Here is a 23,791-nt window from a genome sequence, read left to right on the forward strand (position 1 = left end):
CATATAGACACAGCCAACACCCTCCTTCCCACTGTCACCTTTATTTATCTCTCTCCCCCTCCCCTTTTTCTCCTGGCTCAGGACAGCATGATGGAAGAGAAGGGGGAAGTTTAGAAACAGAGTTAAAAGATTCACAGGTGCCAGGAGGGTCTGCATGTTTTAGAGCAAGAATTCACTTCTAAATGTATTTCTGGTTTAATAGAGAATTACAGCTAAATTTGAATTCTCCAAGTCCTAGAGCAATAGATTCTGGCTTCTATTCGCACAAAGTGATGCTGATATGCAAGGTTCCAACAACTAATACTGGCCCTTTGAAATCAGCCTGAACATCAAGCAGCTGATTCAGACCAGGCTGTGATCTGGTTTGTTGTGAGGGAGAGATTTTAGTTTAGACAATTAGCTGTTCTCCAGTCTCTATGCTCCTGCATGGCCTAAAACTAACTTGTCGCTCCTCTCTGCCTATTAAAAATCTCCCTCTTCCTTCAAAGGTTGAGTTCAGGTGCCACCTCCTCCATGCAGTGGCCCCAGATTGCCTTTGCTGGACGTGATCTCTCACCACTCAACTTTTCTTAGCACACTTTGCCTTTGTGACTCCTAACACATCTTATCTCTTGTATTTTTATTTATTTGTAGTACCTCTTTAGACAGTAAACTCCTTAAAGGCAAAAACTGTCATTTTTCATCTTTGTATCTCCCATGCCTAACAATGGTTCCTTGAGTGAATTCAGCACTTAACAAATGTTGGTAGAGTTGGAGGGAATTGTTAGATTTAGAAGGGAGAAGCTGTGGGCTATAGGGGGAAGGTGCTGGATTTAGAGTCAAGAATTTGAGTTCTCTACTACTTAGTACCTTTGTGTCCTATAGCAAGGCTTTTAACTCCTCTTGGCCTCAGTTTCCTCATCTGTAAAAACAAATTGGTCGGGCTAGGTTAGCCCCAAGGTCCTTTTCAGCCCAAAATTTATGCTCCTATCCTATGTGTTTTAGTGACCTTAAAAGTTCAAACTAGAGGGACAGCTGGGTGGCAAAGTGGATACAGCACCAGCCCTGAAGTCAGGAGGACCTGAATTCAAATTCAGTCTTAGACACTTACTAGCTGTGTGACCCTGGGCAAGTCACCTAACCCTGTTTGCGTCCCCCCCAAAAAAATAGTCCAAACTAGGAAACTGGGGCCGGGGTGGGAGTGGGGAGGTAGGGGAAGGAGAGGGAAGGGCTTATTAGAAAGGTCAAGGTCAAGGAAGGTCCAAAAGAAGACAAGCTTTGTCATGGTCACTACCTAAGAAAAATAAAAGGAAGCATTTGCTGGCCCAGAGAAGTTAAGTGACTTGCCCATTATCACACAAGCTAGTTAATGACAGAGATGGGATTCAGAACTAAATCCTAATAACATAGAAAGAGCAGGAGGGATCAGAGACACATCGCCAGGGAGACCAAGCAGGGGCAAAAGACAAGAAGAAGGAAGAAAGAGGACTTGAAGAATGGAGGGGGGAAGGGCAGGCATGATGGACAAAGAAGGTCTCTAGTAAATTAAAATGTTGCATATTAGAGCATAATAAAAATTAACCACAACAATAATAACAGCTAACATTTATAAAAGGACAGTTAGGTGATGCAGAGGATAGAGTGCAGGGCCTGAACTCAGGAAGACCTGAGTTCAAACCCAGCCTCAGACACTTACTATCTATGTGACCCTGGGCAAGTCACTTAACCCTGTTTGCCTCAGTTTCCTCATATGTAAAATGAGCTGGAGAAGGAAATGGCAAACCACTCCAGTATCTTTGCCAAGAAAATCCCAAAGGGTGTAATTACAAGGAGTCAGATATGACTGAAAAAGAAACAAAACACTTATAAGGAGTTTATTTTGTGCCAGATATTGTGCCAACCCACTTTACAAATGAGATAATCATTTGATCCTCACAATAACCCTGAGAGGTAGGTGCTGTTATTATCCCCATTTTACACATGAGAAAACTGAGGCAAAGGTTAAGTGACTCGCCCAGAGCCACATGCCTACTAAGCATCTGAGGCTGGATTTGAACCCTGCTCTTCCTGACTCCAGGCCCAACGCTCTATCTACTGTACCATCTCACTACCACAACATAAGGTTTTGCTTTTTACTTTGGTTGTATTACATTCATGTAGGAGTGGGAAAGAAGGAAGGAAAGGAGCCGAGGCCCCTTAAGGAATATAACTCAATGACCTCTAAGATCTCTTCCAGCTCTACGATCCTCTAAGAAATCTGGTCAAAGTCAAGGTCTGGGAAGGGCCACAAGGAGACAAGCTTTGTCACAGTCACTGTTTTCTCTAAAGGTTACCTGAGAAAAAGAAAAGGGAGTATTTGCTGACCCACATGAATTTTTTTTAATTGAAGGCTAATACTGGACTGAACTAGACCTAACACTGGGCAGGCATAAAGTACCACCATTCCTGCTCCAATGACTTTCCTGTTAACGACAGACTGGTCATTCAGAAATGAAATACCTTCCTAGTAGGGCCCTCCACTAAAGTCCTCCTCTGAAGCTTTACTGGCATAAGAAGGTCACCCAAGGCTATGCTAGCAGAGTCCACATGTTGACAGGTTTCACAGAGCTGGAAAAGATTCCAATTATCTTCCTAGTCACTAGATGAATATCTGTCATCTGTCAAGGACTGGCCTCACTAAATGCAGGAAGGCTCACCACCAGCAGGCTCACACCAGCTAATGATTTTATTATAGTCCTAGCACTTTAAAAAAAAAAAGCTTTCCATTAACAAGCATTTATTTTCACTCCTTCATATCCTCCCTTCCCAATTTAAAAAAAAAAAAAGAAAATACTAGAAATGTACTTAATCGAACAAAACAGATTCCCACATTGTCCATGTCCAAATATGTGTATTCATTTTACATCATGAATCCATAACCTCTCTTTCAGGAGGAACCTGGAATCACATTTTGGTCACTGCACTGGTTGGAATTCTGGAGTATATCCAAGTTATCTGTATAACTTTGTTGTTACTGTATAAATTGTTCTCCTGGTTCTGCTCACTTCACTGTGCATCATTTCACATAAGTCTTCCCCTATTTCTCTGAAACCATCCCTTTTATCATTTCTTATTGCACAGTAGTGTTCCATTATATACAAATACCACAACTTTCCAGCTCTTCCCTAATTGATGGATATTTCCTTAGTTTCTAATTCTTTGCCACTACAAAACCAACTACTATAAATATTTTTACATGTATGGGGTCCTTTTCCTCTTTTTTAATCTTTTTGGAGTATAGATTAATAGAGATATCACTGGGTTGAATGATATATACAATTTAGTGACTTTGAGTGGTTCCAAATTGCTTTAATGTGCCTGTTCTTCCCTAGCCTCACCAATATTTGTTATTTCTCTTTTTTTGTCATCTGTCCACAGCAATTCAAGGCTACCATCCCCTAAGGCTTGGAGGGCGTTGTGATCTGCAAAAGTGGAGGGAAGAATTAAACCAATGAAATCAGAGTCCATACCATATACTTTTAACTTCTGAACTACATAAAATAAAGAGCTTTCAAAATATAGTGACCCCAGTGGAAGGAATCAAAGCGACATGGGAACAGGATGTAGTATATAAAATTCCTACAACCCTATTTTCTTTCAGGGAGCCTATAAAAGATTTTACAACCCAAAACTTTTTTTTCAATTACAAAAAAGCAGGCATTTTTATCTACCCATGTCTACAAAATATTAAATATAAAAGAATAATAACAGGATAGTGACTTTTTCCAGGACAATTGGATAATGGCAATGATGATGATAAGTGATTATTTCTATAGAAAGTGTGTGGTCCAGTGGAAAGAATGATGGATTTGGAATCAGAGAAGCCAGATCTGAATTCAAACATTTACTTACTACCCTTGGTGACCTTGGGGAAGCCATTTAACCTTTCATCCTCAATCTTCATCTATAAAAGGAAGGGATTGGATTATACAACCTCAAGGTTCTGAGCTTTAAATCTATAATCCCATGGTGCTGTAAGATTTACAAAAAGCTTTACATATATTATCTCATTTGAAAAATGTTTTAAATGGTTCAAAAGAATCCTTGGAGGGAGAGACAAATAGAAGATAGTGGCAGAACATCAGTGGCATTTTGCCTGGGTAAGTGTGACCTTCAAGATGAAATACAACCTTCCTCCACCCCTAATGCAGATCTGGAGGTGAATGGTTCTTTAGCATAACTAGAGGTCTTATTTCTTTCCTCCCATTACCTTCTAGCTCCACATCTCCAATAACTTTATGTTGGTATTCAATAAAGGGCAGGTGGAACAAAGTTAACCTTCTCTCATTCTGAAGTGCCCATATTTGACGAGACCTGTCTCCCAAAATCCCACAGGGTGGCTGACAAAGGAGTTAAGAAAATTTATTATTGCTACAAAATAAAGTGGTGCTTTGCATGTAACCACAGTGAATGCAGCCCATAATATAGGCATTGAAATGGGCATGGATTGATGGCTGCCATTGCCTGCTGACACCCCCTCAAGTTCCCACAATGGCTGACAAAAGACATTTTTTCAAGCGTACAGTGCTTTAAGTGGTCCCACGTCAAAGACTGTGGTCCTTGCCTGTGGTCTGTGCCTGTATTAAGTAGAACTTGTTACATTGCAGTATCATTTGCTCATGGCACCTGCCTGAAGTTTATACAAAGTTCCATCAATCCATCTGGACATTTTTATGAAATGTAATTAAAGATACATACCCTACACAGGGGAGCATGTCCTTAATTCACTCGACACTTTAAGTCAGTTTTATAGCAGAACTCTTGACACAGCTGAGTTGATTGCACTCACAGGGTCCACAATGGAACTCAATGGAATTTCCATAGGTCCTCTACCAGTCCTGGGAACAGAGAAGCAGAGAGTGAGAAGGGAGATCTAGAGACAATCGGGCAGCCAACAGTAAGTCAGGATTTCTTCAGGCTTGGCTGATGGCACCAGGAGGGGAAAAGCGATGCCTATGGGGGACCATAGGAGGGCAGAAGAAAGAGGAGAGCAAGAGAGACGGAGACAGAGAGCTAGAAAGAGAGTGACAGAGAGACAGAAACACAGGGAGATATAAGGAGATAAAGACACAGAAACAGAGAGAAAGGAAAAAAAGGAAAAGGAGTAAAAGGAAAAAGGCAAAGAAAGGGGAAAGAAGGAAGAAGAAAAGTTATTTGCTTTTTGCACCCCAGACTATGTAATGAAGCTGGAGAGGCCCTCAGGTCATCTAGTCCAATCTCAGTTTACAAATAAGGAAACTGAAGCCCAGAAGGTTAAACAATGAGGCCAAAGTCATAGAGATCCTAAGTGGCAGAGGCCAGATTTGTGCCTATTGGACTGCATCACCCCATCTTCAAGGCCAGGAGGGTCTTCCTGCTGCCTCATCACAATTCACTTTAAGCCGTTCTGTCTTGTACTGTTCCTAGGTGGAAAAAAAAATGTCCCAGGAACGTAAATAAATGTGGACCAGGCAATCTGCTCCCCTCCCATCCTTCCCTTTAGACCACTTGCAATGTCCAGAAATATTCCACTCTCAGAATTCCCCACTGCTGCTGCTTCTTTCTTGGGGGATGAGCTCTCATCTCTTCAATTGGCTCTTGGACTTCTGGGGAAAAACAGCCAGAACAGGGACAGCCTCCATCCCAAGAAAGAATGTGCTTTATATTGATAGGATCCCTAAGCAATAGAAACCAGGGGCAATGACATAAAGGAAACATAGACTCAGGGGTATAGACCACCAGCATGAAAATTATTTATCAGTTGGATTTTTGGAGAGGTAGAGTGAAAATTGAGAAGAAACCACAAGCCTTCTGTGATTTTAAAGGCTATTTGTCTAATAATCCATGATTTTTGACACTGGATTATTTCCTGACCCTCAAAATTCTCAAAGGGAAGCCAAGGTGAATCTTTGTGTCAAATGGCATCCCCCAAGAAGGTTATTAAAAAGTGGCAACCTTAGGAGAGGATGAGGTAATTGGGGTTAAGTGACTTGCCCAGGGTCACACAGTAAGTATCTGAGTCGATTTGAACTAAGGTCCTCTTAACTTCAGGGGCAGGTAACTTTTTTTAAAAAAAAGTAAATTTGGCAGATACAGCTGAGCTAGGAAGCTCAGAGTGACAGAGTAGATAGAGTGCTGGACCTTGAGTCAGGAAGAACTAAATTCAAATCTGGCCTTACTAGCTATGTGATCCTGGACAAGTGATTTGTTTGCCTCAGTTTTCTCATCTATAAAATGAGGATAATAATAGCACCTACTTCCCAGGGTTGTTGTGAGGATCGAATGAGATACTAATTGTAAAATGCTTAGCTCAATGCCTGGCACATAGAAAGCTCTATATAAATGTTAGCTATTATTATTAATCTGTAGGAACCAAAAAAAAAAATGGAAGGACTAAACTTCAACTGGCATGTAGTCTCCTACCTATGAAAAACCAATATATACCTGGAATATTACAATAGCCTCCCAATCAATCTCCCTGTTCTAGTCTCTCTTTCCACACAGAGGCCAAGTGGATATCCCTAAAGCATGTCTAACCATGTCACTCCCCTACTCAAGAAGCTAGCGTGGTTCCCAATTGCCTTTAGGATAAAATACAAACTCCCTTCTCTGGCATTTAAAGTCCTTCATAGCCTACCTTTCCAGGCCTATTGGGATCAGAGATTTAGAATCAGAGGGGCCCTCAGATATCATATACATGAGGAAACTGAAACCCAGTTTCAGTTCAAGTTAAGTTAATTGCCCAAAGTCACTCATGGAATAAGTGTCTGTACTGAAATTTGAACCTGGGTTAACCCAGCACTCTTCATCGTAATAGACCTCCCCTTGCCCTGCCCCCTTATTCCACACTGATATCCTTCACAATCTCTCTGCTCCAGACAAACTGGCCTATCTGGAATTTCCTGCATACAGCATGGCCCCTCTGATCTCCCTCCTCACCTTTGCCCAGGCTGTCACCATTGCCTACAATTCACCCCACCTTGGGGATTCCCTAGCTATTCTCAAGTCTCAGCTTAAGTACCAGCTCCTGCAAGAAGCCTGTCCTGATCCCCCCAGTGGCTGGTGTCCCATCCTGAAAATTACTGTTCACTCTTTATGTTTTTATATTTACCTTCCTGTGTTCGTGTTGTGGCCCAGTAATGCAAGAACTCAATCTGTTACAGATGGCTCCATGTCAGCAAACCACCTGAAGCTTTTGGCCACCCTAAAGGCTGGCTGAAAGTCAGCTCACCTCAATCTTTTTGCCGTGATTAGATTGCCCAGAGCCTCTGCCCACAGAGCTTTTTTAGCAGCCAGCTGGAGGCTTGATCTGGTCCCTGAGGGTGGGAACAAATCAAGCCAAGAACATACTGGAATTTTCTGGAGAACTAACTCAGAATTCCATAGAAAACCTAAACTTTTAGATTCTCCACAAAATTCAGGTCAGTTGTAGGAAAGGCAAGTGGTGGCCCAAGCTGGCCCATAGTTGCCAAAGGGACTGGCAGAGGGAAGTCAAGTCTGGGATGAGAGAGATTCATGAAATCTATTAATGAAGGCCAGGGAGAGAAGCATCAGAGAGCTGGAGCTAGCTTCAAAACTGCCAATGGCCTAGCTTTGGGTTTGTCCACCTAGTAGCTTGAGGTCAGGTTGAGTGGTCTGAAGATAAGGAAATGGAGGCATCAGATCCAAATGGCAAAATAACAACCATAAAAAAACAAATTGCCAACATCTCAACAGAGTCTGCCTTTAAACAGAACACAGAGGAGAGGGGAGAGGTAAAAGGCGAAACCAGGCCAATGTGAGAATCATGGAAAAGCTAGACAGGAACCACAGACCAAACTGCCCAACAAGCGTGGCGGACAGAATTCACAGGGTCTGGGGGGGGGGGGGGGGCTGTAAGGCAGTCTTGCCCATCCTGAATTCTTGACAGAGCCACAACTCAGCTGCAAAGCAGGGCAAGGTAAGTTTTGTGTACTCAGGGCCTGGGGCTGGTTTTGCTTTCTGTAAACCTCTGCTTTCCCTTTCCTTTACTAGGAGTCTATATTTGTTCATATAATTTCTCTTCTTTTCCAAACGAAAGAAAGGAATTATAGTGAAGGAAATGCCATAAGCAAGGAATTGCTCTACTTTTTTATCTCACTCTGCCTCTTTGAAAGAGTAGCCCTGAGGAGCCTTCCAGCCATGAACCTTCTGCTTAGAGCCATCTTGTTAGTTCCAAAAAATAATCATGACATCCATTTATACCATGAATCAAGGGTTACAAAATACTTGCAACAGCTTTATGAGTTCAATAGGACAGGTATTATTATCCCCTTTTTATGGGTGAGGAAATTGAGGTTTAGAAATGACATGAGAGGAAGGAGAAGAATTATACAGGGAAAATGTTGTTCTGCATTCTTCCTCAGAGGGATAGATAGATAAACGTGCAAGGAAACCTGCTGCACAAGAGTGTTATCCTGGGACCATAGTGAGAGAAGTGCTGGATTAGTGGGAAGATAAGGGGCTTAAAAGACAAAGGAAGAAGAGGGGAGCCATCTCATTACAGATTCTGAAGAAACAAGACTGCCCTAGTGGTAGCTAGGTGGCAGCAGTGGATAGAGCACCGGCCCTGAAGTCAGGAGGGAGGACCTGAGTTCAAATCCGGCCTCAGACCAAACACTTGACACTTACTAGCTGTGTGACCCTGGGCAAGTCACTTAACCCCAATTGCCTAATTAAAAAGACAAAAAAAAAAAAGAAAGAAACAAGACTGCCCAAATAAAACCACTTCCTGGAAATAGACACCAAAACACCAGATAGAATCCACATAATGTTGGTAGACACTTTATTCTCTGAAGGTCTATACAGAAGATAACAGCACCCATGGGTACCAAGTACCTCAAAGCCCATTGGGAAACAAACATTTGCAAATATTTCACATTCTAAGGACAGTGGAACCCACAGAAGCTCTTCTATCCCAGCTCTTTGCTGCTGAAGACACGGCCATCATGATCAGCACCAGCAGAGGCTCATCAGTTCTGTGTGGGCAAGGCAGGCTTGAAAAGCCAATAGTTCTTATCAACTCCTGAGCAGAAAGAACTTCAGTCTGTTCCTTGTATTCCTGACAGACTCAATCCTGACCGCACTGAATTTCCCATGTTTGCTGGACCCTACCTGGCTATTCAGTTGATGTACCTGATTTAATCTTTTCTTAGCATTTCACATCCAGGCATCTCTTTACAGTACATGGAGGCAGACAGGTAGCTCAGTGGATAGTGCTGAGCCCAAAGTCAGGAAGATCTGAGTTCAAATCTAACCTCAGACAGTTACTAGCCATGTCACCCTGGGAAAGTCGCTTAACTCTGTTTGCCTTAATTCATCTGAGAAGGAAATGGCAAACCACTCCACTATCCTGGCCAAGAAAACCCCATACACATTATGGTCCATGGAGTATTGGACACAACTGAATGACTGAACCACAATTAGAGTACATGGACTGACAGTGAAAGACCTGGGTCTGGATTTGGTAATCACCCTCTTTCTGCTCCTCCTTTACCACTTCTCACCTACATTCCCCCCTTCACCCCTTTGGTCAGCTGGCCAAGCCTTGGACTTCTAACATCCCCAGTCCACTCCCAGCAGCAGCTGCATGCCAGACCAGGACAATAAACAGACCTGCAAAAACACAGAACTTAGGATAACAGGGGTACAGATGTAGAGCTGGAAGGCTACCTAGTACAACCCTTCTTATTTTACAGATGAAGAAATGGGTCTGTTTAGGTTAAGTGACTTGCCCAAGGTCATGCAGCTAGTAGGATTTGAACCAAGGTCCTTTGCCTCCAGAGATAATGGTATTCCCACTGTACTGTACTGCCTCCTTTGACTCCACATTTATTGTTTAAACAAAAGCAGTGACTCAGGTTAGCACCTGGCAGGACCCAAGGAAGGTACCAGCCTTTGTGGTTAGAAGCAGTGGTATTGTCATCTTTCTATGCCTAAGAAGCTGGGAAGTAAAGGGAGTGCAGAGGAGGACAGGTATGTCTTTAAAAAGATGCAGGGGCCTTGGAAGGGGACATGAAGCCCTATTTGGTTATGTCAGTCTGTGGTGAAGTTGACTCTAGCAGGGTAAGTATTAATGAAACTAAGACTGTGGGTTCAACCCATGTATTGTGTTTCCTACACGGAGAAAATCTTTGTTCTGCAGTCACAGACTGTATCCTCAATCCCCATCAGTCATTTGGTAGGCGTATCTATTGGCCACAAGAATGATTAGGCAAGAGAGTGTGGGTAGCTATTTGAAACCACACCTACTACTAAAAACAAAAAAAAACCTACCTGAGTTTATATCCTCTTCATAACAGCCTTCATTTCTACATATAAAGAGCTAGACGTGCTCTGATAACTAGTGGTACTAAATTAAGCTTCATTCTGTTCCTGCCCTGTAACTCTCCAAGAAATTACCAGAGATGGCCCAAGATCATGCCACTCTATTGTCTTCACCTTTTTTTTTTTCAAAGGGATGATGTGGGAATGGCTTGAGTTGGAAAGCTCCCAAGGCATACTAGAAGCACTGCTATGACATCTGTCTTTGCCAAGAGTATGGCCCTTGTGGCCATGTCCACAGGTTAAGTAAAGTTCCAGATATGACCTAAGAGTGTGGGAATTTTTTTTAAAGTATGCAAGTGAGTATTCTTGGCCTCTCAATTGAACTTTTTTAAAAAAAATCCCCAATCACTGGGGCCGAACCTAAGTATTCAAGATGAGAGGCTTGGAAATTGGAGATAAGGCTGAGTCCCAACATGTGCCCTGGAAGTTGTATATTCCTAAATACTCTAGAAAACCCCCAATAGATTCTGGATTCTTGATAAGATGCAAGGTTTTAAAGGAAATGTTGGTTCTACCTTCTTCCTAGTTCTATCTCTACTCTTATGAATGTTGGAGTGGGAAGAGGAGAAAAAAGACAAAGCTTATCTTATCTCAAGGTCCCCCCACCAAAAAAAAAAAACGACTTCCATGATAGAAAGGATCGTTCCCTCCCCCAGGTCAAGTACTATGATTCTGTCAGTCACTGACACATGCCACAATGGTAACTTAGAGTCTTAGAGACCTGCCTGGAGTTGAGAGGTGGTGACTTGCACAGTTAGGAAGAGTCAGAAATAAGATTTGAACCCAGGCCTTCCTGTCTCCAAGTCCAGCACTCTATCCACTACATCCCACTCAAAGGTGAAGGAAACCTGCAAGGTAGCTCAGCATATAATCAAACATACCCAGCTAATAAAACAATCAGTCAGTCAGGTGAATGAATCTCTGTAAGTAGGAGCAGAGTAGGCTCTTGGTGCCTTTGGGGGGCGCTATCAGGCTTCCTCCTCCACCTGCCCCACTGGCACTCTGACCTCACTCATTTGGAGCTGGAACCAACAGCTGGAAGTACCCTGCTACCCTGCCCTTAGCTGGAAGGCCACTAACCTGAGGACCCAGATATGTCTGGGGACACACCTAGGTGCCAATTCCAAATAAATGAGCTTCAGAACATCCTAACATCATCATAGACATTCACCTGGGGACTGGTGGGGAATTCCTATCCAGTCCTGGGTGAAACCTGAAGATTTACAGAGAGTGGGAAAGTTGTGGAATTTCTGGAGGGCTCTAAGCAAGTCTGGCTGGGCAGGTCTAACCCCAAACCCAAATTCTCCCCAGGCCTCTTGGAGAGACTCAAAACCCCTTGTGTGGAACCTAGAACCACCCAAAAGCTGCCCCCAGTCCAAAGCTGGTTTACTTAAGTAGGGGCTTCCTGAGCCTGCTCAAACCCTGAAGCTATAAAGACCGGGAAAAGGCCCTGAGTTTGAACTGAGCACCCTGATACCATTTCCAGAGGTGCCACCTTCCTTTGGGCTGATCTACAGATTGGCACAGAGACTTTTGGTATCCAAGTTCTACCTTTCCAGTATATCAGGACAATAGCCTCAGGTTAACTCTTCCCCTGACCCAATTCTGTCAAATTACCACTGATCCACTCAGTCCCTAGATAGCCTATTCCTGAGATTAGGGCTCTAATTCTCTTGCTCCCTCAGAAATGAACAAGTGCTAGTTCTTTGCATCTGGGACCCATCTTTCCTCCTTTATTCCTTCCCAATCCCATGCTATGTTCCATAAACTAAAAACCTATATGCTCACACAACAGAATGAACAATAGAACCATGACTACATGTGGGACATCATTTAGGGCTACTCAAAACCTACCCCCCCCAAAAAAACCCAAAACCTTCAGACACTCTGAAATTGGTCTATAGTAATGCAAATATCAAGTTAATGCTAATTTATGATTTTAAAAAATCCACAAAACAATGATTCCCAAAGGGGGATGCTTCAGACTTTAAGGATTTTCCTTACATGACTACAAAGGGCAAAAGAACTAATCCCCATTGGCCCCATCTATTTATTCAGCTTATCTCAAGTTGGACCTAACAGTCCCTAATGGCCTTAGACATCTTTAAACAGCTCTACCCATTTGAGTATAACTAATCTGAGCATTCACAGATGGGTTTGGTCTATCTGCAAATGGGCAGGTGCTCACAGATAGACTATAACATATATAAATAATGTCCTGCCTTTTCTTTCCTTTTTAACGTCATCACAGAATAACTCATAATTGATTGTTTATGATTTTTTGTATTGGTGTTTTTGTTTTTAGGGGTTTTGCTTTTTTTTTTTAACAAAAATACCTGTGTAAACTTTCCTGGGGATAAAAGAGTGCAAGAAAATAAAACCTTAGAAAAATAGGTGCTTTTTTTTAATTCTACCTCAAAGTAAACTATATACATCTGAAACTCTATAGGTCTACTCTACCAGCAGATTCTTCTATCTGAAAAAAAATAAGAGTTAAAAAAAATAATTGCCCATCTCAGATCCATATTTTATCCAGCTGAAAGTTCTTGAGCTGCCAATGGTCTCAAAGTGGGGGGCAGCACCCCTTTGGCTCCTCCCCCGGACCCCAACCTCTGTCCCTGCTCCGCCTCACTGAAAGTCCGAGTCCAAGATTTCCTGAAGCATCTTGCTGACTTGCTTTGGCTGTCCAGCAGCACAGTCCTGCAGTCGGGTCCCCATTTGCTCATAGAGGCTCTTGGTCAGCAGACACACCACGCTGCGGACGTTGCCACTATGTCCTGGCAGGACACCATTCCCAATCATGTTGTTCAGGAAGTACCAGAGAACAGGGAGGACGTGTCTTTCCACACCCTGAGGCTTGCAAGAGTAGACTGAAGTCACAAGCACTGTGGGGCAAAGAAGACAGAAAGCAGCCTGAGTCATGACTTGTCTCCCACTGCCACTTCCCACCTTATAGGAGTCAGAACTGGTCATCAGCTCTACCATGCTGCGGGCCCAGCTGACTGCTTGCTGCTCCACCTCCCATCTCCATGCACCAGCCCCGACCCAGACACGTGTGTTGGCACAATCAAGAAACCTGGGAGATCAAGAGGAATCAGGACACACTTGGTCACCTGGAAAACTGAAAGGAATAGTTGAGGGTAAGACACAACTTGGCTTGCTAGGTCCTCATTACAACATCCCTCTGCAATCTGAGTCCATCCTCCATTTAATTTCACATTATTCCCCTTCATCCACTCAATGTTCCAGACATACTTACTGTCTTGCTATTCTACAAACTCCATATTTCATCTCTCACCTCTCTGTCCTCATGCTTGGAAGGTGCTGCCTCCTCAAATGTGAATCTTTCTCTTTCCTTAAGGTTAAGCCTCTATATCAAAGATTTTCTTGATTCCCTTGTACCCCCAGTTGTTAAAGTTTTGACCCCCCTCAATTCATCTTGTATCTACTTACCTGTTTACTTGGTATGTCCCCCCGTACATTATCAAAACAAAAGCATTTGTTAAGTGCCTACTATGTGCCTAACACTATACTAAGTGCTAGGGCTACAGAGAAAGACAAAAATAGTCCCTATTCTCAAGGAAGTCTAATGGGGAAAACAACATGCAAACAATTATGTAGAAACAAAATGTAGACAGGATAAATTGGAGATAATCACAGAGGAAAGAAACTAGTGTTAAGGAGGACTGGGAAGGCTTCTTGGAGAAGGCAGAATATTAGCTAAGAAGAAATTCAGGAAGCCAGGAGGCAGAGACAAGGAAGAAAAGAATTCCAGGCCTGGGTGACAGTCAGTGAAAATGTCTAAGTTGGGAAATAGGGTGTCTTGTTCAAAGAATAGCTAGAAGGACTGTATCACTGGACCACAGGGTACATGGAACAGTGGAAGGTAAAAGAAAATTGGAAAGGTAGGAGAGGGCTCGATTATGAAGGGCTTTGAATGACAAACAGAAGATTTTGTATTTGATCCTAGAGGTAATAGGGAGCTACCAGAGTTTATTGAATAGGTAGGTGACATGGTCAGACCCATACTTTAGGAAGATCACTTTGGAAGCTGAGTGGAGGATGGACTACAGTGGGGAGAGACTTGTGGCAGGTAGATCCATCAGCAAACTATTGCCATAGTTGTAGCATGAGGTGATAAGGGCCTGCAGCAGAATGGCAGCAGTATCAGAGGAGAGAAGGGGAGTATACAAGAGAGGCAGTGAAGATAAAATCAGTGGATGTTGGCAACAAATTTGATATGGGGGGGGTGGTGAGAGACTGAGGAGTTGAGAATGACACCTAGGTTGTGAGCCTGGGGGGCTAGAAGGATAGCAGAAATAGAGGAGAGTTTAGAAGGGGAGAGGATATAGGGGGAAAGAAAGTTATTCCAATTTTGGACATGTTGAGTTTAAGATGTCAATGGGAAAACCAGTTCAAGATGTCCAATAGAGAGTTGGTAATGTGAGACTGCAGGTTAGGACTGGATAAATAATTTTAAGAATCATCTATAGAGAGATAATTAATGGATCTATGGGAGCTAATGAAATCATCAAACAAAAAAAAAAAAGAAGGAGCCCAGGACAGAGTCTTAGAAGACACCCATGTTAGCAGTGTGACTTGAATGAAGATGCAGCAAAGGAGATTAAGAAAGAGTAGTCAGATAGGTAGGAAGGACCAGGAGAGCATGTTTTCCCAAAAACCTAGAGAGAAGAAGGTATTGAGAAGAGACTGGCATGTCAAAGGCTGCATGTTATAAACTCATTTAGGACAGGAACTTTTATCCTTTTATTTCTATTCTTAGCACAGAATATAGTGCCTTGCATATAGAAGGTTATTAATCTATACTTGTTAAACTGAATGAAATTGAATCCAACTAATTCGGTGACCTTGGGCAAGTTGTGTTAATTTCTCTGCCTATTATGACAAGGATTATGAGGGGGTCTCTGAAGTTGATCAGGTCCCACCGGTTAAAAGGAAAGATCCAGAGATGGTGAAGATACCATAGCAAACAGGTTTATTTTCAGCATCTGCTAGCTTCACCTAAGACAGACAGACAGACAGACAGACAGACAGACAGACAGACAGATAGATAGATAGATAGATAGATAGATAGATAGATAGATAGATAGATAGATAGATAGATAGATAGATAGATAGATAGATATGGAGCATTCATTAAGCACTTATTATGGGCCAGGGCACTGTGCTAAGTGCTGGGGATACAAATGACATGAAAGTATGGTGGAAGCCTGGATGAAGATAAGACAAAGCCAAAACTGGACTGTCAGAGCTCAAGCTGGTTCCAGGGATGGAATCCTTCCAGTATAGAGAGGAAGTAGAGATGATGGCCTGAGTGAAGAAAGCATAGTGCAGAATTATCTTGGAGTGTGGAGGAAGCTTCAATCTAGGCCAGATAAAACTAAAGCTAGCCTATCAGAGTTCAAGGTGTTAGAATCCAAGGTGCCAAGGGAGTGGTGATGGCCTGAGTGGAAACAGTATGGAAATGGTCAGGAAATGCAGTGGAGAGGACAGAGATGTGAGAGATGTTGTAGAGATAGAATGACAAGGTCTGGAATCTGATTTGACACGTGTAGTAACTAAATGAGGAGAGTCTTGGATGACACCAAGATTGCAAACTGGGTGACTGGATGGATAGTCTTGCCCTTGACAGTAACAGGGAAGTTCAGTCAGAGCTGCCTCATGATGGGATGAGTGACCCAGGGAAGTAATGAATTCTCCTTCACTGGAGCTGTCCAAGCAGAAGCTGTATGAACACAGGCTGGGGAATTCCTATATGGGGAAGATTGGACTAGAGCTCTCCCTGAGATGCCTTTCCAGCCCTGAGGGTTGAGAATTCTAAGATGCTAAGACTCTCTTGTATTACTTCAAAGAGTTTGTGGGGGAAAATAATGAGTTTTATAGTTCCATTTCATACATATTGACTTTGAAATGCCTACAGGAATCAAGCTTGAAATGTCCAACAGAAAGTTGGTGATGCGGCACTAGAGCTCAGGAGAAAGTCTAGGACCAGAAATGAAGATTTTAGCATCATTTTGCATAGAGATGGTATTTGAATCCATGGGAGTTGATGAGGTTACCAAGTGAGAGAATACATAGAGAAAAGAGAAGCGGAACCAGGGCACTTAATGGGACCATAAAGCGATATGGAGGCTGAGAAGGAATGGTCATACAGGAAGGAAGAGATCCAAGAGAGAGGAGCATCACAAATCTTAGAAGCAAGAGTTCCCAAGAGAGAGTGGTCAACAGAGCTAGATGCTACAGAAAACTCTGAGGCCTGAGGACTCAGATGAGGGTCTTAGATTTGACAATTAATATATCATTTTTTGTAATATAATTTTATTTATTTTTAGTTTTCAACATTCACTTCCACAAGTTTTTGAGCTCCAAATTTTCATCCCATCTCCCCCCTTCCCCCACCCCAAGATGTCATGCATTCTGAATATCCCTTCCTCTAGTCTGTTCTCTCTTCTATCTCTCTCCCCTTCTCTTATCCCCTTCCCCTTCTATTTTCCTGTAGGGCAGGATAGACTTCTGTACCCCATTTCCTATATTTCTTATTTCCCAGTAGCATGTGAAAATATTTTTTTTAAACATATGTTTTTAAAACTTCAGGTTTCAAATTTTCTCTCTTCCTCCCTCCCCACCCACCCTCATTGAAAAGGCAAGCAACTCAATATAGGTTGTACATGTGCAGTTATGCAAAACACATCCATAGTAGACATGTGGTGAAAAACTAACTCTATTTCCCTTAATCCTATCCTGCCCTCCCATTTATTCTATTCTTACTTTTGACCCTGTCCCTCCTCAGAAGTATTTACTTCTGATTACCCCCTTTCCCAATCTGCCCTCCTCTCTATCATCCCCCTGCTCCAATTAATATATCATTGATAACTTCGAAGGGTGTAGCTTCAGTTGAGTGATGAGGTCAAAAGCCAGATTGCAGGTTTAAAAGAGAGAGAATGGAAAAGAGAGTATTAAATGAGGAAAGCTTTTTTTTAGTTTGGTGAAGAAAAGAAGGGAGACATAGGATTAGTGGATATGGTAAAATCTAGTTAGGATTTCTTGAGGATAAGGGAGATGAGCACATTTGTAGGTGGCAGGAAAGGAACCATTATATAGGAAGAGAATGAAGACTTAGAGAAGAGGGATGAGCAATCTAATAGAAAAGATAAGCAGATATGGGGTGTCAAAAGTACACATAAAGACTTGGTGAGGAGGACCATCTTTTTATCAGAGATTGGAGTAAAGGAGGAAACAATGGGAGATAGTGTCAAGGGGTTGTAAGAAACTGTTGAGGGCTTGTGAGATAAGGAAAGCAGAACAAAGGGAAGTTTATGTTGAATGGCCTTGAAGTCAGTAAAATATGAGAGGATGATCTCAATTGAGATGGTCATAGACAGGGGATGCCACGGAAGGCTAGAGAAGAGATGAGAAGGCTTGGAATAGTCATGGTGAGGGATTCCTCTCTCAATTAGAGAGAAATAAAAGTATTATCTTGATACAGTGAAGGGCCCTGTTGGTAATGGATAACAAATCTGCCGTGGACCCAGTCAGCATGTTTGTGACTTACTCCAGTTCCATTCAGCAGCATCTGAGTAGAAGAGTAAAAGAGGCAAGTGGTGGGAATAATCCAGGGTTAGGGTTTGGCAAGGTAGGAGCAGCTATAGGAGGATGGGGGGGAAATGATTCCAAAGCAGAGGACAATATAGAGGTCAACCGATTCACCAAGGAGTGAGGCTAGGTATCTGGAGTAGGAGTGTAGGCCTGGGAAAGTTCTGAGGAGTAGAAGGCTTGGAAGTCACAGTGAGGACGAAGAAGAAGCTGAGGAGGGATGAGGAATGGGAAGGAATGCTGTGACAGAAGAATGAGAGTAGCTGCAGCTGTCACCTCCATGTGAATGAGTCTCTTCTTCACCAGCCTTGAGCTATAGTCCTTGGTCTCCAACTTAGTGATGGATGCTTCCATTTGGACATTCTGCCATCACTTGAAACTGGACATGTCTTAAACTGAAACCATCCCATGCCTCTTGAATCAGTTCTTCCTTCTGACTTCCCTGTTCCCTATTTTTCTGTCACTTGAGAACAGGCCTTCTGAGTTATCTTAACTCTTCTTTCTCTCTTGTCTCTGCATGGCCATTCAGTCACCCTTCCCTCTCAATCCTTCTTCTGTAACTGGTCTCCCTGAAAGACTCTTCCTTCTGAACTCCCCTCTCAATTCTTCTTCCCTATTAAAAAAAAATCTCCTTTCCAGTCAAACTGGTTTGCTCACCATCTCCCAAACTCTTCACACATTTCTACCTCTATATCTTCGTATACAATGTCCTCTCCATTCATTCAACAAGCATTTGTAAAGTATGTACTATGTGTGCCAGGTGGTATTCCTTTTTGTCTATCTGAAAGATAGACCCTTTGGCCAAGGCTAAGGTCAAATCCTACATTCCCCCAATGCCTTCCTCACTACCCCATCCCCACCCCCATTGAACTCTCCAGCCTCTGAAACCCTAGAGCATACCTAAAACAGAGAAGGATAAAACAAAGAATGAGAACCAGAGACCAATATCACTAATGAATATTGGTTAAAACATTTAAATAAGATCTTAGACCAAAAAAGTAATAAACCACCAGAGCAATATATTCAATAAATCATTCACTAAATCAAATTAAAGATATATTAAGTAGGCAGGGTAGTTCCACTTTAGGAAAATAATCAACATAATTAATCATATAAAAAACAAAAACATTCCAAACCACATGATTTAAATTAATGGTTGGATTTAAAAGCCTTGACAAAATCCAACATTCACCTATGCTGAAATCTGATAGCACCATTTTCTGTAATACTCATTTCGCACTTAGCATACACTACCTTGCATATTGGTTGTTGTTGTTCTGTTGTTTCAGCAGTGTCCGACTCTTTGTGACTCAATCTGGGGTTTTCTCAGCAGAGATACTAGAGTGGTTTCCATTTCCTTCTCCAACTCATTTGACAGATGAGGAAACTGAGGCAAACAGGGTTAAGTGACTTGCCCAGGGTCACACAGCTAGTCAGTATCTGAGGCCAGATTTAAACTCAGGAAGATGAGTCTTCCTGACTCCAGGCCTGGCACCCTATCCACTGCGCCACCTAGCTAGCTGTCCCTAGATGCCTAAATTGGTAGGTATTTATTTAGAAGTGTGTCTAATCTCCCCAAAAGTAATTATTTGTTTATTGACAGGAATTATAGAATGTCAAAGTCAGAAAGCACTTTAAAGATTACTTAACCCAACCTCCTTCTTTTTCAGATGAGGAAATTGACATTCTAAACAGAAAAGTGACTTGCTCAAGGTCACAAAGCAAGTCAACCAGACCCCAAGGCAACTTCCTGACTCTGATTCCATGGGTCTTCCTACTTTAAACACTGCGTCTCAGATAGACTGCCTCTAAGAGCCTTGAGGATGGGGACTGGATCTGATAATTCTCTGTACCACCTCCCTCCCCCAGGGTTTACAACACAATAGGCATTCATTAAATACCTATTAATATATTTATTATTGTTGGGGGAGATGGAAAAAAGGAGTAAAGGGATAGGTCTGGGACTTAACTAAGAAAAGAAGGGAGAAGGGGGATAAGATTTCCATAGCACCTACTATGTACCAGGTCACAAAGGGGCAGCTAGGTGACACAGTGGATAGAATGCCACGCCTGGAGTTAGGAAGATTCATCTTCCTGAGTTCAAATCTGGCTTCAGACCCTTCCTAGCTGTGTGACCCTGGGCAAGTCACTTAACCTTGTTTGCTTCCGTTTCCTTATCTCTAAAAATGAGCTGGAGAAAGTAATGCCAAACCACTCCAGCATCTTTGCCAAGAAAACCCCAAAAGGGTTCATGAAGAGTTGGACATGATTGAAACAACTGAATAACAACAACAAATGTGCCAGGAACTGTGCTAAGCACTTTTTACAAGCATTATCTCATTTGATCCTCACAACACTTCTGTGAGATAGGTGCTGTTATTTTACAATTGAGGAAACTGAGGTAGACAGCTATTAAGTGACTTGCCATGGTTGCATAGCTAGGAAGGGTCTGAGGCTGTGTTTGAACTGAGGTCTGCATGACTCCGAGCCCAGCACTCTATCCACTGAGCCACCTAGCTGCAAAGAACATTGGTAGTTAAAGGTGCCAAATAATAAGGGGAAAAAAAATCTACCTTGGATACTAAAGAATTGAGTAGAAGGCAATGGGGATTGTAGTCTAGGAAGGATCCAACAGGACAGGACTATCCACTTAAAGCTATTTATTAAAAAAAAACACACACACAAAGAAAACGGGATGTCCAAGGTTTTTGTTCTCCATGGAGTTTAGAGAACTCCCTGGGCCACACAAGGGACAGAAGATAGCTTTCACACTTGCCTTTGGATTGTCAGATTCCATCTATCAGATGCCTGCCTCAGGTTATGATTATCAAAGACCAACCAGTTAGTGTTTGGCAAAAACCTGACCTGTTATTGGCCAGCACTATCCTCTCCATCACATCAGGAAGGATGCAGCTTCCAGGTAGGTATATCCAAATGAACCCAGTGGGGCAAACATTTGCTCACAGCCAAATAATTTCGTACTGCTGCTGGCCTAATCACCAATGGCAGGATGAAGAAAGGACTAATGATTCTATAATCACCCTGTCACCCTTCTTCTGCCGGCTGATCTTCCCATAAGCCACAGAGTGAGGCCCAGTACCGGGATGGGATGGCATCCACAAAGCCAGCCAGGCTGTTAAGCAGGGATGGCAGACCCTGGTCATCTGCTCCCTCTACTGTCAGGTAAGCATAGGTTATAGCCTGATAGAGCCACGAGATAATGCGCAAGTGCTTTCCTGGATGGCCTAGCCCTGTCCACAATGCATGACCAGACCAGCTGGGAAATGAAGAACCAAAGGACACACCAGCACCTGATCCAAGGATATCTGAACTGTGATTACTATCTGCCCTTTCAGCGGGCTGTATTTTCATATATCAAAAGATCATAACTCTAGAACTAGAAGCGACCTCAGAGACAATGTATCTAGTTCCACTCCCTCATTCCACAGATAAAGAAATTGAGGCTCAGAAAGCTTCAATGACTTGCCCAAGGTCACACAGTAGAGGAGTAAGCAGAATTAGAACCCATGTCCTCTGACTTCAGACCCAGAATTTCAATCCATGGGCAGCAATGCAATAGGGCTGGCCAGAAGGTGCTCAGGATCAGGAGTCCAGCTAAGCAGTGGATACCAGAGATCTAGAAAAAGAAGCAGTCAGTCCCAAGGAAGTCAACTAAGATTAGGAGAAGCAAGTGTAAGTAAACTGGGGACAGAACAAAGGAGACCAGAAGAATTCAGAACAGGCAGCATTAGCAAGCAAGAAACACCACAAGGAAACGCTGGTCCTGGGCTGAAGGTGATGGGGAACCTGAAGCCTCCAGGCCACATGTGGCCCTCTAGGTCCTCAAGCACAGCCCTTTGACTGAATCCAAACTTCCCTGAAGTTTTGAAGATTCATTTGAAGTTTTCAAATTCAATCAACAGGCTGCATTTGAGGACCTAGAGGGCCACATATGGCCTGGAAGCCACAGGTCCCCCACCCCTGGTCCAGGTCTAAGATCTGCTTCGCCTTATCCTGCCTTCCTGGGAGCAGCTACCTTCTGCCCAAAAATATTGTCATGAGAAGGCAGTGAGAGACATGCTGATGAATCCTGTCCATGACTAAGGCAGTGATGGATGCTTTCGCCAGTCCCTACAGATTAATGCTAAGCACAAGTGCCGGCTCCACTGATCCCAAAGTCACTCAAGCTCCCTGGCACGCCACTCTCCACTTGAGAAGATGAGGTCCTCTCAGACTCAGTTATGTGAATGCATTTCAGACTGGAAGAAGAGCCATCTACTTCCCTTCCATCCCAGGGACAGACACAATCCCTTCCACCCTCACTTTTTGTTCCAGAGCCCCGACCTCCATTTTTGTTCATATTTTCTTTGCTGAAAGAGTGGGAGGAAAGCCAACTCAGAGCCAAGCACTGTGATTGTAGAAATTGGCCATCGGTGGTCTTTCTAGCTGACTGAGACTGCAGAGGCCCTCCTGGGAACCATCACAGTGCAGAAAGGCCCATTAAGCTTAGGCTTAAATGTAGCTGGGGGTAATTAGCAAGAGATTTACTTCTATTAAGCCAAGCTTTTATTGGCCATCTCTCTGTGTCAGGTGAAATTACCATCTCCTCTGTCCATGGCTAGCACTGGGCTTAATGAAGAGTGACTTCAAGGGGAGAAACAGCTGCCATTTTTAGTCTCTTGGAACAGGATGGAAAAATTACAATAAAGTTCAAGGACTGGAGGAAATGATGATCACCTCTTTCTAGGCTGAAGCAGATTGTCTGCAAAAGGTCAGAAAAGGATGCCCCCAAATCAGGGATTAGTGCATCTAAGCTGGGAGCTCATGGCCTTGTAGAGGATCTAGTGCTCTCCCCATCCATTCCCACATATTTCTGCATCCTCCCAGCATGCCCCCAAATCACTGCTGTTGTCATTTGGGCACCAGGGTAGCAATGGAACTGGCTCCGGGGTCCAGGACAAGAACAGGGGCTGCTGATGCTATAAATTAGCTGGGCCAGTAGTTAGGTCTAGAGCAGTTATCAATGTTAAGGAAGAGGAGACGGGAGGGATCCATCAGACTTAGGCAGACAAGAATTCTAGAGTCCATGGACCAGGCAAATGAGGCCCAGAGTGCAGACCAGCCAACTAAGGAATGATGAGGCAGGGGCCTAAACGTGAGCAACATGGAGTAAGGGATCGAGGACAGAGTCTGGGCAACAAGGAATTAGGACCTGGGCAAACAGAGAAAGTAATAAGCATGGGGCATAAGCAGCAAGAATGGTGTCTAACGCTGAGACAAAGGCTCCGACAGCGAGGGACAGGATATTTATCAGATTGTGGGTAAGCATCGACCCACAGGTGGAAACAAATTGGTTTCCCTGGTTGAAGTGCAAGTGTCGGAGCCTCAGATAAAAGATTTAGAGCTGGAAAGGTCCTTAGAGGTCATGTAGTCCAAGCAAATCCCTGATTTAGCAAATGAGGAAACTAAGGCACAGAGAAATTAAGTTATTTGCCTAAAATCACACACAAGGAGTGACAGAATTGGGATTTGAACTCAAAGTTCCATGAATGCAAATTCAGTGTTCTTTCCACTGTACTACACCGCCTCCCCCAGGCAATTCTGGCCAGCAACTTCCTTGCATAGCTGAGAGTGGATATCCTCACCTTTCCATTGCCTAGCATCTTTATCATAACTAGAGAGTTAAGTTCTGTGTCCATAAACAATGTGCTCATTTCTACCCCCCGAGGGACATTTTTTACTAGATGGGGGGGGTACAAGGGTTTCAAAGCAACATCCACATCATTCCTCTGGAATTTTTCTCTGATTAAAATTGGCAGATTTACAGGACTTCAAG

General features: G+C 43.1%; 1 protein-coding gene across 1 annotated transcript in view; it reads right to left on the reverse strand.

Moving 5' to 3' along the window:
* Positions 1–8,798: 8,798 nt before the first annotated feature.
* Positions 8,799–23,791, reverse strand: part of TOGARAM2 (TOG array regulator of axonemal microtubules 2) — an 83,824-nt gene continuing 68,831 nt past the window's right edge. The window contains 1 exon segment of the mRNA XM_078149783.1: positions 8,799–13,226. Coding sequence (XP_078005909.1) covers positions 12,970–13,226 — 257 coding nt within the window. The 3' untranslated portion in view covers positions 8,799–12,969.

The sequence above is a fragment of the Phascolarctos cinereus genome, unplaced genomic scaffold (genome assembly GCF_003287225.1).
Source record: "Phascolarctos cinereus isolate Bilbo 61053 unplaced genomic scaffold, phaCin_HiC Scaffold_2;HRSCAF=192, whole genome shotgun sequence".
Lineage (NCBI taxonomy): Eukaryota > Metazoa > Chordata > Mammalia > Diprotodontia > Phascolarctidae > Phascolarctos > Phascolarctos cinereus.